Source organism: Microtus oregoni, unplaced genomic scaffold (assembly GCF_018167655.1).
Source record: "Microtus oregoni isolate MIOR12 unplaced genomic scaffold, Mior012 000056F_ref0000123, whole genome shotgun sequence".
Taxonomy (NCBI): domain Eukaryota; kingdom Metazoa; phylum Chordata; class Mammalia; order Rodentia; family Cricetidae; genus Microtus; species Microtus oregoni.
This window is the reverse complement of record NW_024543832.1, coordinates 5,339,822-5,357,073: the sequence shown is the minus strand read 5'-3', so window position 1 is coordinate 5,357,073 and position 17,252 is coordinate 5,339,822. Positions and strand designations below refer to the sequence as shown.

The following is a 17,252-nucleotide window of genomic DNA, read 5'->3' as shown; positions in this document are numbered from 1 at the left end:
ATATTGCAGCCCATGCCCCTTCGTGGAGACAGGACTAGAACATTGCAGCCCATGCCCCTTCGTGGAGACTACAACACTGCAGCCCACCCCTTCGTGGAGACTAGAACACTGCAGCCCACCCCTTCGTGGAGACAGGACTAGAACATTGCAGCCCATGCCCCTTCGTGGAGACAGGACTAGAACATTGCAGCCCATGCCTCTTCGTGGAGACAGGACTAGAACATTGCAGCCCATGCCCCTTCGTGGAGACTAGAACATTGCAAGCCCATGCCCCTTCGTGGAGACAGGACTAGAACATTGCAGCCCACCCCTTCATGGAGACAGGACTAGAACATTGCAGCCCACCCCTTCGTGGAGACAGGACTAGAACATTGCAGCCCACCCCTTCGTGGAGACAGGATTAGAACATTGCAGCCCACCCCTTCGTGGAGACAGGACTAGAACATTGCAGCCCACCCCTTCGTGGAGACAGGACTAGAACATTGCAGCCCACCCCTTCGTGGAGACTAGAACACTGCAGCCTACCCCTTCGTGGAGACTACAACACTGCAGCCCACCCCTTCGTGGAGACTAGAACACTGCAGCCTACCCCTTCGTGGAGACTAGAACACTGCAGCCCACCCCTTCGTGGAGACTAGAACACTGCAGCCTACCCCTTCGTGGAGACAGCACTAGGAACATTACAGCCCACCCCTCTGTGGCAAGAGGACTGCAGTTACCTCTGGGTCACTGCTTACATTCAGCTCACTCTCTGTAAATCCTTCAAACTCTTCAGCATCTGAATCCGTGTCCTCTATGAAGATCCTCCTCAACTCTTCAGTAAGGTATTTGGAATGGAAGCACACATCCTGCTAAATTAAAAACACACAGTAAAGCGAGACATGGTGACACAGACCCAGTACTCTGGGAGGGTACTGGGATAGAGGCTGAGGCAGGATTCACACCCTGAACTACATGGTGAGACACTGTCTCAAAAATCAACTACCAAACACATTCACAAAGAGACAGGAAAAAAACAGTGGTCGCTGGGCAGGACTTACTGTCGAATGGGCAAGACTTTCTATTGGGTCAGAATGTTCTGGAGTTTGGTAGCAGGGACAGCTGCAGACAATATACATTATGTTTAATGCTACTTAAAATGTTTACAATGACATATACAGGATGTGTATTTTACTACAACCACAATAAACAGCACACGTTTTCTAAACCTTACAGAAACGAAGACTTGCAAACAAGAAAATCTCAATCAGCATAGTGTCTTGGTCACTCCTGCCCTGAGAGGGAGTATTGGTGGAATTCAATCTTCTGGCCCAGCCACCAAAACCAGGCTGTTGGCCTTCACAGAAACTTGTAGAAAGTGGACACCTACTTGCTAGCTTTCCTCCTTGTAGCTATCTGGATACTCTCCAGTGGATAAATTTACATCCCCTTCTAATACAGTGGTGGGTTTCTCCACAGGAGGGTGCCAAGGCCCTTACACCCCTCACCCATGGCTAGAAATTGGACTTGCTCCATTCCGATGACACAAGCATGGGGGACTAATGGAAATCTCTACCCCTCTCACCCTGGGCTCCTCTCTTGCAAGACTGAGCAAAGGCATTTTCTAATAATGATTTTTATTTTCTTTGGAAATACTACAGAGAGGGAAAGAAGTCTAGTTCTCCTAAGTGTCTGAAAGAAAGACAGGAAGAATGGCAGACTCAAAAGGAGACCGCCATTTGGCTTCCTGCAAGGTTAAACACTGCACCAGGACTATGGTCCCTGTCCCAAAACGCAGCAAGGCAGTGAGTGACCCCTCCTAGCACCATGTTTGCTTGACACTTCTTAGTTCATTGCTGCCTTTCTCTAGCTTTAATTATGCACTTCTTCAGACTCAGATATCTTTGGGGGGAAAAAGATAAGATAGAAATATATAATAGCGGGTAGTGGAGAAAGAAATGCCTACAGCTAGCGCTCTGAGCTTAAGAAAGTCTCCTATAAATTATGGTTAATTGGAATGCGTTTGCTAAATTGCTTCCTTTGTTGTTAGCTGCAGCTACAAAAAAGAGAAAGAAAAGAAGTAGTTCCTTCATGAGAAGTCAAACTGCGTTTAAGGGAGGGAGCCGGAGTCAGCTACACACACGGCGCAGGCTGATGCCCTTCCTCTCAGCTGGATAAAATGACCCACAGGGTGAGGGTCTGGGGCTGAAATTAATAAAACAGCAAGCGTGGGGCTATAGAGGCCACAGTGGTTCAGAGGGCTCAATGTTTGCGCAGGGGATGCAGGTTCAGTTCCTAGCCCACGTGGCGGCTTCGAACCACCTCTAGCAAGTGGCACATATATCCACGTTCAAATAAACACTCCTACACAAAAAATAAAAACCAATCAAAAGAAAGAAACCAGTGCAGCCGTCGCCTGCTAAGGAGACCCGCCAAGCACCCGAGTGCGGGACACATCTGGATAACCCTGGGGGCTTTTCCCATGCACTGATCTCAAAGCAGAAACTCAACAGATGCCTCAAATCCCATAGAGAGCCTGCAAGAGAATAAGCCAAGCCTCAGAGCAGTGAGTTCCAACCTTCCTACCTTCCTGGCAGTTTCTACCCTAGAGAAGGTGACCGGATCAGTCCCGACTGGATTAAAATGGCTTTGCTACAAGCTTACTGACTTCCACCTGGCTGTACAACTCTACACCACACGGCCTTCCTGCATGGCTGGGTAAAGGCTCACTCAGCTCTTTGCTCTCTCAAAGTTGCTCATTATGTTGCCAAGGCAAGACCAAGGAACCAGTGTCCACTATGATTAACATTATAAGCAGAGGAAACAGCACAGTCAACTGTCATTCTGAAGCTCGTGTGACATGAACAAGGACTGGTCTGTGTACCAACTGTACCCAGTCAACACCCATGGGTGATGCAGAATGCTACACACTTGAAATGAGATCAAAGGGACAGCCTAACTGAAGGTCAGGGCCAGGGAAGCTAAAAGCACAGTGCAAGTATGGTTTCTTATCTGAGGAGTCAGACAGGCTCACAAGTCCTCAGAGGCAGACATAAACATTCTATCACAGTAGGGAGGACCTGCAGATAGAAGGGAAGGCAGCCCGCATCTGTGCTGTGCACAAGAGGTAAGAGAAAGTGCCAGGGAGGAGTCGCCTGGACAGAGGTGGTCTGGACTTGGAACGGGACCTTGGCTAAGTCTTCCGTGTCCCTGGGCTCAGTCTCATCTGTATGCCACCAGCCCCTGGAGTCTGGAGTAGTGCAGTATCTGTGTAAAATGCGAGTGTCACACTCACAGCCAATAAAGGTTGCTAGAGTGGAGTCAGCCCTGGTGCCTGACAAAGCCAGATGCTACTATGGACATAACTGTCATAGCAGCAAAAACAACAGATGTCTGTTCAGATGCCCACGTCACTGACCTGTAACATGATGGCTTAGGCACCACGCTCCTTCTCTACCTATGCACAGGGAGACTGGGGGTTCTGAATAAACTAACCTGAGCTCAGTCCTAAGAAGAGAAGGGGGTTTCACTTAAGGACCGAGTGTTAGGGCAGCTACAGAGAGCAGAGAAATGAAGGAGTGTAAGGACAGGGAAGTTTCACCAACTCCTAGGCACTGCTAGTGGAGACAGGAAACGAGGATACCCGGAGAACTGGGGCCCTCGGAAACAAGCTGGGGAGGAACTGTGCTAAGTTTTAGCTGCCCTCGGGACAGGAAGGAGAAGTCAGGCTGCACATCAAGACCGTCCCGATGAGGAAGTTCAAGACCCACCAACTATTTCAGAGAAAACAAATGGCCCTTGATGGCCTTCACTGGGAGAAAGGAATTGTACCTAATCCAAGAAAAACTACCCCAAAGGTGCGAGACCAGGCCAGACAACAATCATCTTTGTACCAGGATTAAGAAACCAGTGTAGTGGTAGCAAGATAACTAGCCTTGGTGTGATTTGTGATTCCTTGAATTCTGCAAAAAAAAATAAGATCAAAGAGAAATGCAAGGTGTGGCCTGCATCAAAAGACACCTCGTGTAAACAGAGAAAGGGACACCAAAGGAAGGTAAAGAAAGTTAGGGAGGTGGTGGCACACGCCTTTAATTCCAGCACGCAGGAAGTAGAATCAGGCAGGATGTCTATGAGTTCAAGGCCAGCCTAGCCTACCTACAGAGTTCCCAGTCAGCCAGGAAGATACAGTGAGACAGTATAGTACATTGGTACTGACGAGAAGCATAAAGTATAAGGGTTCTGTTGTGATTAATCTGCTACTGTGGTGTAAATCTCTAGAGAGGATTAATAACTGTAAAAACTTGAAAAAAATAGCACATGGTACCAGTTGCAACTGATTTGCTTTGATGAGATCACAGAGTACCAAACTTTGGGGACAAATATCTTATCAAATTTTCACTTTGGGACATAAAAGGGGGGAAAAAAGGTCCAACAGGAGACTGGAAAGGGGAAGGAGGTGGCTAATGGGTCAAAAGGCTGAGAGAAAGGAGAGTCAAATGTCAAACAAGGACCAGAGAGGCCTGAGAGCCTGGCAGGCAGGATTGGTGTTAGTGGAGGTCATGGCGACGAGACAATGAAGGTTCTTGAGTGTCACATGACCTCAGGAGAGTATGTCATGGAAGCTGAATAATCTGACTGGTCATTGTCATGTAGGTGTATATAAAACTCTAGGAATCTAGCTCTCAGAACTGTTAAATAACTCTGCCCAGGCTCCCAAAACAGGGTATCGGAGCCTTGTGCAGTACGTGGTACCTGTATCGCAGCTCACTGCTGTGGGAGCATGGTAGCCCTTCCCTGCCAGCTGGGGGGGGGGGGGAGGAGGAACACACACTTGCCACAGCAGACAGCTGGAGGAACAGAGAAAGTGGATTTACTACTCATGTGGCATCCCTTCATTGACAGAACTGTTCATGGCCTCTCTTTAAAGCAACAAGCATGCAGAGGCCTCTCACCTGCTTCTGGAGCGTGAAGATAAAATTCTGAAACATGGTACCCAACAGCTGAGCACATTGCCTACTTATGGTTGTACTGAAGGGAAGGAGTGCCCGCCGCAGGCTTCTGTTGAAAATAAAGACTCCTACCTGTTTCTCCAACTCCAAGGAGTCCAAACTATCACAGCTCTCTGACAGGTTTTCCATGGGAACGTCATCCTGGAAACCCACAAAGTCTTCATCATCACTGGGAGCATTGAAGATGTCAGCTACTTCTTTGGGGATCTGTTTTGGATTCAGAACAGAAAGATGAAATGGAGGCTGCTGGGATCACTAAGCATGGAGCTGTGCCGCATCCTTTATCACAGCTGCTTGCAAGACTCCAGGAGCCCTGAGCTGAGGCCCCCTGGCAGATGAAAAGGAGACATAACCAAACCTGTTCCAGTTACATGCACCTTACCTTCTGGATAACACAAGTCATCCTAAGACAGAAGCTACTCGGCCCTAAGAAGCCAAGGGGCCCCTAGAACTCATCCTTAAGTGGATCCACTAGAAGATTCCAGGCAGGAAGCTTGGCTCAGTTATCACCCAGTGCTCCCCAGGTTTGGTTAGCCTGTGTTGGGTCACAGATGAACACTGACATGCCCAAACAGGGGCTTCCCCTTTTCCATACTTGAGGTCAGTCGGAGCAGCCATAGAATTAACCGCACACCATTAGGGACAGTCACCCCCAGAGATTCGTGTCTGGTCTATCTAACAAGCACATGTCTGCTGAGATACTATGTGCACTGTTTCCTCCCACCTTATTAAAAACAGCAAGACTGGCTCCGACAGGCTCGTCATCTGTCTGCGCATTTGTTCTTGCTGTTAATTCTTACTGCAGTTTGACTGTTTCCATCCTCAGAAAGTCCTTTCAAACAGCTAACCTCATCTGTGCTCTCACACTGCTTACGGAAAGGGACAGAGAAAGTGATATGGCTGGACATAACAAAAATAAAAAACAAAGCCAGAGTCAGGAAGATAGGTATCTTATGTTTTCTTTTTCTTGTGGTCCCTAAATACTTTATAAATTAAAGCCATATATACATATATGACATGAGAAGAGAAGTCAAACTGTCAAACACAGCTAATGGGAGCAGAGGGAGACCTCAAACTTCACGACACAACTCGTTGAGAGGAATTTACCACCGTTACCTTTCCAGACCTCTCTGGTGGCTGAGCTACCAGAATTCGCGCTCCAAAGAAACACAGGCAATACTTCCGGAAGTCCACATAGCAGCCACAGAGTGTGGGCCCTACAGCAGCACTCGGAGAGGCGTGATCCGTCTATTTTAGCCTCTTCCCCTTTTAACCTCTCACCAACATTTATTTTAACAAATGATTACCAGAGGAACACACCATATATGGGTTTGAAAGTCAGTGCAGGGAGCGGAGAGGCTTCAAGGCAGGAATGAACCCATACCTGGGCAGAGAAGCCACGTCTACATCATGTCCCCTGCTTCCAGAGTTCTCATCTGTTCTGGCTGCGCCTTCAGGGGCTTTACCCACTGGGAATGAAAGAACACAGTAACCGCACCACACACAGCAACCGTGCGCAGGGCTTGCCCCGACTGCCGAATTCTAACTAGGATTGAAGGAAGCTGCAAAGCTTGACCTTTTAGCTAAGGACATAGACAAACATTCTACGTGAGTCTCTGGGGTTGGCAGGCCCTACAGTTTAACATAAAACAGCAATAAATAGGTCATACAGGGCCAGGATTAGTTCTCTGAGAGCACAGGCGAGGCGGCCTCCATGAGCACCTACACAGGCCCCCTAAGTCCCCTCTGGAAGTACGTGCTGCACGATTGCTGTCTTTTCCTAGGAAAGCTGTAGTCATTTGCCAAGGGCAATTTTTTCATTATTGGGCAGTATTTTTGTTGCTGTTATTTTCCTTCTCCGGTCCTTGCATTTCCTCTTCTTTCTGCTGCATTCCAGCACTACTCTCAGGCCCCGCCACATATGCATGTGTGCCTGCCTGCGTACGTGTGGAAGCGAGACTGAGTGCCTTCCCCAACCTCTGTTTTTTTAAGACAGGGTCTCTCATCTAACCTAAAAACCAGTGATCCCACTGACCTAGCTGGCCAATGATCTTAGGAATCCTCCTGTCTCCACCTCTAAGCTGGGATTTCAGGTACAGCCACCACAATGCCCAGTCTTCACGGGGACTCCAGGAATCCAAGCCCAGGTCCTCATTCTCACGCAGCAAACACTCCCAATGTGCTATCCCTGCAGCTTGGTCCCTCCTTTAAAGGCTTTCGTGTTTTCATGTTTATTCCCAGCTTCCACAAGCACACCGAGCTCAGGTCCTCCCGCAGGCAAAGGAGACACTGTCCCAAAGGAGCCATCTCTCCCTGGCCCCACGCTCTCTTTTACAGTATTTATATTTTTATTTCTCACCTTAGTCTTTCCTAACTTTTGGCAACAACTTTCTCATTATCAGGAACTTTTTAGGTTATTTTTTCTAATCTCTCGATTTTCTTTTTTCCTTCATAATACTCCCCTGGATCCAGCAATACCACTCTTGGGAATATACCCAAGAGAGGCCCTATCATACAACAAAAGTATATGCTCAACTATGTTCATGGCAGCATTGTTTGTAATAGCCAGAACCTGGAAACAACCTAGATGCCCTTCAACGGAAGAATGGATGAAGAAAGTATGGAATATATACATATTAGAGTATTACTCAGCAGTAAAAAACAAGGACTTCTTGAATTTTGCATACAAATGGATGGAAATAGAAAACACTATCCTGAGTGAGGTAAGCCAGACCCAAAAAGAGGAACATGGGATGTACTCACTCATATTTGGTTTCTAGCCATAAATAAAGGACATTGAGCCTATAATTCATGTTCCTAGAGAAGCTAAATAAGGTGAATCCAAAGACAAACACATAGGCATCCTCAGGAATATTAACCTTCATCAGGCGATGAAAGGAGACAGAGACAGAGACCCACACGGGAGCACCGGACAGAAATCTCAAGGTCCAAATCAGGAGCAGAAGGAGACGGAGCACGAGCAAGGAACTCAGGACCACGAGGGGTGCACCCACACACTAAGACAATGGGGATGTTCTATTGGGATCTCACCAAGGCCAGCTGGCCTAGGTCTGAAAAAGCATGGGATAAATCCAGACTAGCTGAACATAGCGGACAATGAGGAATACTGAGAACTCAAGAACAATTGCAGTGGGTTTTTGATCCTACTGCACGTACTGGCTTTGTGGGAGCCTAGGCAGTTTGAATGCTCACCTTAGGAGACCTGGATAGAGGTGGGCAGTCCTTGGGCTTCCCACAGGTCAGGGAACCCTGATTGCTCTTCGAGCAGATGAGGGGGGGGGGGACTTGATCGGGGGAGGGGGAGGGAAATGGGAAGCGGTTGTGGGGACGAGGCAGAAATTCTTAATAAATAAATAAATTAAAATAAAAAATAAAAAATAAAAAAAAAAAAAAAAAATAAATCCAGGGAAAGGGAAACCCTAACATTTAGAAATTTAAATTGAATAAGCCTAAAGATAAATCTTTCTACACATATCATACTCAGTATTTAAAACAACAACTAAGTAAACAGCCAGCATTAGAAGTTGCAGGGGATGGGGCCATCTACTCACCAGTAACATCAGCAGCCCCAAAATCAGGCGAGCAGGGGGCACTTCAAGCCACGAAAGCAAGTAATTGCCAACCGAAAGAACCACACCTACCATCTAAGTGATTTTTTTTCTAAGACAGGGTTTCTGATGTGGAGTCTCCTCTGTGTGATGTGATTACCATTTATGAATAAAGAAACTGCCTTGGCCTATTGATAGGGCAGAACTTAGGTAGGCGGGGAAGACGGAACTGAATGCTGGAGGAAGAAGGCAGAGTCTGACATGCCAAATCTTTGCCAGTTGGCCACGACCTTGTGGCGATATACAGATTAATAGAAATGGGTTAAATTAATATGAGTTAGCCAATAAGAAGCTAGAGCTAATGGGCCAAGCAGTAATTTAATTAATACAGTTTCTGTGTGGTTATTTCGGTTCTGGGTGGCCAGGACGAACAAGCGGCCTTCCTCCAACAGGTTTCGCTATAGCTTTGGAGCCTGTCCTGGAACTTGCTCTGTAGACCAGGCTGGCCTCGAATGCACAAATATCCACCTGTCTCTGCCTCTCAAGTAGTGGGATTAAAGGAGTGTGCCACCACTATCTGGTCCTAAGTAATCTTTCAATGAAACAATGATAATCAAGGCAAGCACAAATTGACAGTTCATGACCAAGCTAACACTGCATTAAATGCTTAGAGGAATATCAAACACAGAAGACATTGTCAATCATGAGAACACAGAAAAGAATAAATTTCATGAGAACAGATGAACAAAGGAAAGCTAAAAGAGAAATTATACCAAACATAGTAAACCAAGGAGGGTGGGGGGGTGGGGAAGAGAGCAAATCATAACCCAACCAAGGAGAAAGACAACTGACAACATTATGGAAATTAGCAAACCTCTCCCAATAAAATCTAAACAGAAACAGTCTTAACTCACAACTAAAAAGGCAAAGTACTGGCTGAGCAAATTAAAAAATACGTTCCAAATGTCTCCAAGAAACACAAATCATTGGAAACAAACAACAAAACAAAATAAACAAAACATGATCTGAGAGTCAGATGACTTCTGTATTAAATGGACGAAAGCTGAAAATGATGTAGCATAACTGTTGCTTTATCCGATAAAGGGACTTCAAACCACAGAGAAGACAAAGGGAGCCACCACATGTTAACAATGGCCGCACAATTCATTAGGATGTAACAACAGTAGATATGCAGATGAACCACACATCGGGCCGTGAATATCCAACATATGAAAAGACACAATACAGATGATTCCCATCCCCTCTCATCTAGTAACGACAGGTTATCCCAACAGATGCTTCAGCTACACTGCACCGGAGAGCAAACAGGTTAACAGACACCTGGAATGTCGCATCCAACAGATACAGAATACTCACTGCACATACAAAACCATCCCTAAAACAGAGCGCATTCGAGGCCACAAAGTCAATCTCAACAAATACAAATGTCTGAATTATGTCCTGAGCAGACTAAAATAATGTTACATAAACTCAAATATGTATATGACATCTAGTCACAAAGTGGGCTCTTTGAAAAAAAAGAATTTTAAATAGGATTGGTGAACTCTGTGTTAAACTAACAACAACAAAGATCCAAATCAATAAGATCAAAGACAAAAAGGGGGAAAATTACAAGAGATTCCAATAAAATTCAGGGGATCTTTAGAAAATATTTTTAAAAGTTGTAGTCTAAAAAAACTAGATAATGTAGAATTCTAATAGATAAATCCGTAGCTACATCTGACCAGCCATTAGGAGGATAAAACCATTTAAACCCACACCACACAACGAAAATGAAACAGAGCAGTAAACGCCCAAGAGAAGCCCTAGATCTGACTGACTTCTTAGAGATGGATCAACACCAATGCTCACCTTTCCCACAACAGGAGGCGAAGGAGTATGACCAGACTCCCTCTATGAAGCCAACTGTATCTTGATAAGGACATACAACAAACAGACCAATACACTTATTGAACACAGACACAATTCTCAATAAAATTCGTACAAACCAAATTCACGAATAAGGGATCAGCAAGTAGGGCGCTCATAGAGCACAGAGGTGAGCTTATTATTCTTTTACTAAATGGACACGGTATTAAACTGAATACACATCTCTGCCACTGCAGATTAGTGTAACTAGTCAATAAAGACTTCCACAACCTCAAAGTGTAGACAGTAACTGTCTGAGGCAGTGGTTCTCAACCTGTGGGTCATGACTCCTTTCGGGGTCACAGATCAAATATCCTGCTATCAGATATTTACATTACAATTCACAATAGTAGCAAAATTACAGTTATGGAGTAGGACCAAAGCGTCGTAGCACTAGGGAGGTGGAAAAGCACTGGTCTAAGGTGTGCTCGGCCATAAACAGAACTGTCTACATCTGTATTAGTTCCTTCTCGGCTGCTGTGATAAGATACCAGGACCAAATGTGACTTTAAGAACAAAAATATTCACTTAGACTTACGGAAGAGTCCAAAACGGCAGGGGAGGCATGGCAGCAGGTAACCTGGGCAGAAAGCTAAGCAATCACAGTGTCAACCAAAGCACAAGGCAGAGAGACAGAACAGGAAGAGAGGTGAGGCTAAAAACTAGAATCTGTAAGAACTCCAAAAAGCCAAATTATCTAATCAATAAATGGGCTAACGAACTGGATAGTTCTCAAAAGAGCAAATACAGAGAGCTGGGGATCTGAAGACCTGCTTAACTGTTAACATCCTTAGACAAGAAGGAAACGTGACCAGGTGGTGGTGGTGTGCGCCTTTAATCCCAACACTCAGGAGGCAGAGGCAGGCGGATCTCTGTGAGTTCAAGGCCAGCCTGGTCTACAAGAGTGAGTTCTAGGAAAGGCTCCAAAGCCACAGAGAAACCCTGTCTCAAAACCACCCCTCCCCCCCAAAAAAAGGAAAGGGAAGGGAGAAAGAAGGAAAGAAAGGTCAACTAAAACAGCTTTAAAATTCTGTCTTACCTCAGTCAGAAGGGCATCAAGAAAGCTGGAGAGGGTGTGGGCAAGACGACTAACCTTACTCATTGCTGGTGGGAATGCAATCTGCACAGCCACCATGGGAATCGGCATGGCGCATGGCGGTGCCTCAAAATCATAGAAATGGAGATAGCCCCTGGGTTTATACTCAGACCCCGCAGTCGGTGAACAATGCTATCACAGAGCCATTTACTGCGGTGGGGAAGCCGGCCAACAGATGAGGTGAAATGCGGCTCAGACGTGAAGGAGTCCGCACACCTGTGGGGGAATGTAGAGAACTGGGAATGACAGAATGGCAAACACGTTTTCTGTGGAATCTACATGCAAGTTCATATCTAGATACGCAGGACATGAAAGTAGAAAGACTACGAGATGAAAGAGGTCTAACTGGAGGAGAAATAAGAGAGGAGAGGAAGGGGCCCAGCAAAAGGAAGTGACTATGGGGATGGGGGGTGAGTGTGGGGATGGGGACGGGGGGTGAGTGTGTGGGGGTGAGTGTGGGGATGGGGGGTGAGTGTGGGGATGGGGACGGGGGGTGAGTGTGTGTGGGTGAGTGTGGGGATGGGGGGTGAGTGTGGGGATGGGGGGTGAGTGTGGGGATGGGGACGGGGGGTGAGTGTGGGGATGGGGGTGAGTGTGGGGATGGGGACGGGGGTGAGTGTGTGGGGGCGAGTGTGGGGATGGGGGGGTGAGTGTGGGGATGGGGGGTGAGTGTGGGGATGGGGACGGGGGGTGAGTGTGTGGGGGTGAGTGTGGGGATGGGGGGTGAGTGTGGGGATGGGGACGGGGGGTGAGTGTGTGTGGGTGAGTGTGGGGATGGGGGGTGAGTGTGGGGATGGGGGGTGAGTGTGGGGATGGGGATGGGGGGTGAGTGTGGGGATGGGGATGGGGGGTGAGTGTGGGGATGGTGGTGAGTGTGGGGATGGGGATGGGGGGGTGAGTGTGGGGATAGCAGATGGTGGGGAGAAATGTATATTTGAATACATGTATGAGAATGTCACAATGAAACCCATTTCTTTGTTGCTAACCAAATATTTAAAATTTATCTTCTTCAATGGGTCGTCAAATGAACCAAATTGGCAGTCCTATATAACACAGAATATTACGCAGCCTTAAGAAACAGACAAACTCTGTTAAGTCACCTGCTCAGTTAAACTGGCCGGCTGCAGAAAGAACAAATGGTCGAGTGGCTGTGCCACGGGTGCCGGAGACTGACCACGCCCCACGGAAACAAACACTAGAGTGGCTGTGCCACGGGTGCCGGAGACTGATCACGCCCCACAGAAACAAACACTAGAGTGGCTGTGCCATGGGTGCCCGCGCAGAGCTCCAGGGACTGACCACGCCCCACGGAAACAACACAGAGCTACTTTTCATGCTGGAGCAGTTATGAGGGGAAAGTTATTGTCTATTTTACCACAATTAAACAACGAGGAAAGACAAGTTTAAACAGGGAGGTCCTTCCTTAAGAGTGCAGTTTTCTCGAACTGGCCAGGTCCACTGTGGCCTAGCACCTCAGATGCACTGGGCTGAGAACCCAACCTCCTCCTTGAAGGCAGGCTCAGATATATTTGTACATGAGCCAGGGTTCAGCTTCGGGGCTGCATAGCCACCCTCAACCCCAGTACTCAGATTCCAACCCACAGCAGTGACCAGAGGGTCCAGGGCAGGGTTCAGCTTTGCTGCATCCTACCTAAGAAGTACCGATAAAAACCTGCTAAGTTTCTGCATCTCACCAACTGCCCGTTCCCAGCATCCCAAAAGAGAGAAAAGCTTCAGAGCAGTGGTTCTCAACCTGGGGGTCAAATAAGACCATGAGAAAACACAGATGCTTACATTACAATCCATAACAGTAGCAAAATTACAGTTATGAAGTAGCAACAAAAATACCTTTACGGTTAGGGTTGGCACAACACGAGGAGCTGTGTTAAAGGGTTGAAGCGTTAGGAAGGTTGGGAACCACTACTCTATAGGGTCCCATACCACCCTGGCTCCCGTCAACCCAAGTCTTAATTGAAATTCCATTTACAAAAAGAAACTAATAAGCTACCAAACATGCCTCAAAGTGCCAGCTGGCCTCCAGTTAGGTGTTTACTATTGAAAATAAATCACTGTGAGGCATCGTTAAACCTTTACATCATACAATTAAAGTATAACTTTAATTAAGGCTTAGTTATTCTATCTCTCACAGATATTTAATTTACCCTTCCTATATTAAACTATAACCTACTAGCCATGGGGATCATATTCATCATCTACTACTTTTTTCCTTCTTAATATGGTGGGGACGGGGGTCTCACATGCCTCAGGCTAGTCTTTAACTTTAGATTCTTCTGTCTCCACCTCTCCAATGCTGGGATTACAGGCGTGTCCTTATGTGGGAGTGTCATATATCAATCTGTTGATTTCATTGGTTAAGTAATAAAGAAACTGTTTGGCCCTCATAGGTTAAAACATAGGTGGGAGGAGTAGACAGAACAGAATGCTGGGAGGAAGAGGAAGTGAGCTCAGAGACGCCATGCTCCGCTCTCAGGGGCAGTTGTGATAGCTCTGCTCTCTGAGACACACGTGATGAAGCTCCGACCCAGGATGGACGTAGGCTAGAATCTCCCTGGTAAGCCACCTCGTGGGCTACAGCAGATTATTAGAAATGGACTAGTCCAGGTGTGAGAGTTTGGGCCAAGCAGTGTGTAAATGAATACAGTTTGTGTGTTGTTATTTCGGGGCATAAGCTAGCCAGGGGTGCTGGGGACGCAGCCCTGCCGTTCCTATTACTACAGTGTCCCAGCAGGCTCTGTGTGGTACCGAGGGGTAAACCCAGAGAGCTCTGTGTAGGCAGAGAAAGGAGCCTGCCAGTCAAGCAGCCTCCCCGGCATACCCTTATCAAAGGAAAAGATCAAGATCCTCCTTTAAAGGCCACTAATTAAGAGCTGATGCTGACAGAGCCTCGGAAAATGTCCTGGACTCCAAGACCGAGTGAGCATTTCACCTAGAAACAGGCTCCACCTTAATACTGGCTAACACAACCCACCATCCTGTAAGGGGAAGTCCTGCACATATGAAGAAACCCTGAGTGGAGAAGGCACTGTTTCAGCTGCCCCTCAACATCTTTCTTTCTATCTTTCTGCTATGTTGTTGGATCTCACTGTGTAGGCTGTAGCTGGACCAGGTGGGCCTCACACTCGGACTGTGCCTCTCTGCCTCTCGAGTGCTGGGTCAAAGGTGCAGGTCACCGTGCCCAGCTCAAACATAGTAATTCCTTTAAATCTTAGGCGAATAAATTAGCGGATGTATAAGAAGCACAGCTCACACTGTTTTCGAGAACTGGCTCAAACACGGATCACAGAGCTCAGAGTAAAGCCAGGCTGTGGAGGCATGCTCTGTGGCAAACACTTCAAAGTCCCAGGGGCTCAGGCTGGGAACAGCCAGGACAACAAAGGCCCTGTCCCTGCAAAGACAAGAGAATATAGAGAAAGGGAAAGGGACTGAAAAGTCCCTAAATTTCTCAAACTTCCAGAAGAAAATAAGTTAGGTAAAGTTATTCAAACAGAATCAAAGGCACAATGAAGACTTTATGTATTTACTTTGTGTGTTTGCATGAGTGTGTGTATGTGTGTGGGTGTACACACACACACACGAGCATATTTGTATACATGTGAGGGTATGCATGCAGGTGGAGGCCAGAGGTCAACCCCAGCAGCCTCCCTCAACACCCTTCATCTTATCTGAGGTAACTGGCTCCCCTATTCAGCTAGACTGCCTGCCCAGCGAGCCGCAGGGAGCCTGCAGCCTCTGCCTCCCCAGCACTAAGACTCCAGGTCCGCTTTGCCATCTGAACCATCTCCCAGCTCAGATTTTAATAATTCATGAATTACAACAAAACCTGTGCTCTTCAAAAGGGGGGTTTTGTGGTGTGGTGTGGGTGTGTGCCTATAAACCCACTACTCAACCAGCTGGAACAGGGAGACCACAAAGAGTTCAGGACCAGCCGCATGGCGGCTACTCAGCAACTCCAGGCCAATCTTGACGACCTCGTAGGTTTTGCTTGGAGAAAACAAAGGGGAAAAGCAGATAAGAAAATGAAATGAAAAGCCATGGGCTGGGAGACACATGTGCAGGTCATAGACCTGCTAAAGACCCACACCCAGAATAAAGACCCCTCGGAACTCAGGATCAAGAAGACATCCCAAAGGAAACAAAGGCAGAAGACCTGAGCAGAACGTCCACCAAAGGCACAGACGGCAGGTGAGCACAGGGTGAGCACAGGAGCGGTGGTTAATGCGCCCGCAAAGGACTCGGGAATGAAAGTACAGTGAGACAAACGCTACAGAGAAGCCCATTCATGCTTCACCAGAAAGACTTCAACACAACAACAAACGAAGAAGAGCTGACAGTGAGTAGCCAGCACCCACCCACATGCTGCAGGATGATGCGCAAAGCAACGGACGGTTTAACAGTGACGGTGAATACCCATTTACCATCAACACAGCAATCCTACGCACACTCACACAACTTGTTTCTATTTCAAAACCAATACACAATGCCAATCAACAAGGCATAAACAAAAGTTGGTATCTCTCTAGACGAAAGAACACATCTCAACGATAATAAAAAAGGATAAATCCGACACACACCCAGATAAACGTCAAGTGCACTATGCCAAGTGAAACGGGCTGTGTCCTGCATGTCTCCACTGGAAGAATCTGGAAAAGGAAAAACCCAAGACAGTAGACATCAACACCTGCCTAGGGATAGACCTGAGGGCTTCAAACAGACAACAGGGGATTTCAGAGACTTATACACCTGGAGTGCCTGCCAAAACCCACAGAACCACACACTAAAGTCGTTTTGAATCAAACCCTAATTAATAAGGAAAAGCATACTGTACAGGCTGATTTTGTGTCGACTTGACAGAAGCTACCGTCATCAGAGGAAGGAGCCTCACTTGAGGAAATGTCTTAATGAGATCTCAACAGGGGAGGGCCCAGCCCATGGTGGGTGCTGCCATCCCTGGGTTGCTGGTCCTGGTTCTATAAGAAAGGCTGAACAGCCATGGGAAGCAAGCCAGGAAGCAGCTTCCCAACAAGGCCTCTGCATCAGCTTCTGCCTCTGGGATTCTGCCCTATTTGAGTTCCTGTCATGACTTCCTTCAGTGATGAAGAGCAATGGTGAAGGGTGAACCTAATAAACCCTTTCATTCCCAACTTGTCTCTTGGCCATGATATTTTGTCACAGCAACAGAAACCCTAATTAAGACGTACATATACATACATACATGCACACACACACACACACACACACACACACACACACAGAGTACAGGTGAACAACACAGATCACCCAGAAATGGATCCTCATACAAAACAGAAGAAAAGGTCCTGCCAAGGAACAGTGCAAAGCTGGCTACAGAGGGAAAGTGGCTGCCACTCTCAATCAGATACAAGGTTCAGCAGTAATCCACCAAGGAAGACATCATCACTGTGTTCACATATAACTTCTTTCTTAAAATTAAAAAGAAAAACAAAAGTTACACCAAAGATCTGCCACAAAAAGAATAAATTATAAAATATCAAAATATTGTGGGATATTTTGCTTGCACTCTGACACACCCAAGACTGACAATAAAGTTTTCTTTGAATCAGAGGGTGCAGCCAGCAACTAGCTGACCAAAATTAGTCATAGAGGTTTTGGAGTACCAAGGACACACAGAGA

The 17,252-nt window shown here is 46.8% G+C and overlaps 1 protein-coding gene across 5 annotated transcripts in view; it reads right to left on the bottom strand.

The window, feature by feature from the left end:
- Cdca7l (cell division cycle associated 7 like) overlaps positions 1-17,252 on the bottom strand; it is a 44,000-nt gene that overhangs the window by 13,146 nt on the left and 13,602 nt on the right. For 3 of the 5 annotated variants that reach the window (XM_041639058.1, XM_041639060.1, XM_041639062.1), the window contains exons 2-3: positions 5,061-5,195; positions 720-851 (exon numbers count right to left, since the gene is read on the bottom strand). In XM_041639058.1, the coding sequence (XP_041494992.1) occupies positions 720-851; positions 5,061-5,195 (267 nt within the window). The remainder of the gene's footprint in view (positions 1-719; positions 852-5,060; positions 5,196-17,252) is intronic. The other 2 variants (XM_041639061.1, XM_041639059.1) reach the window with 2 other exon arrangements.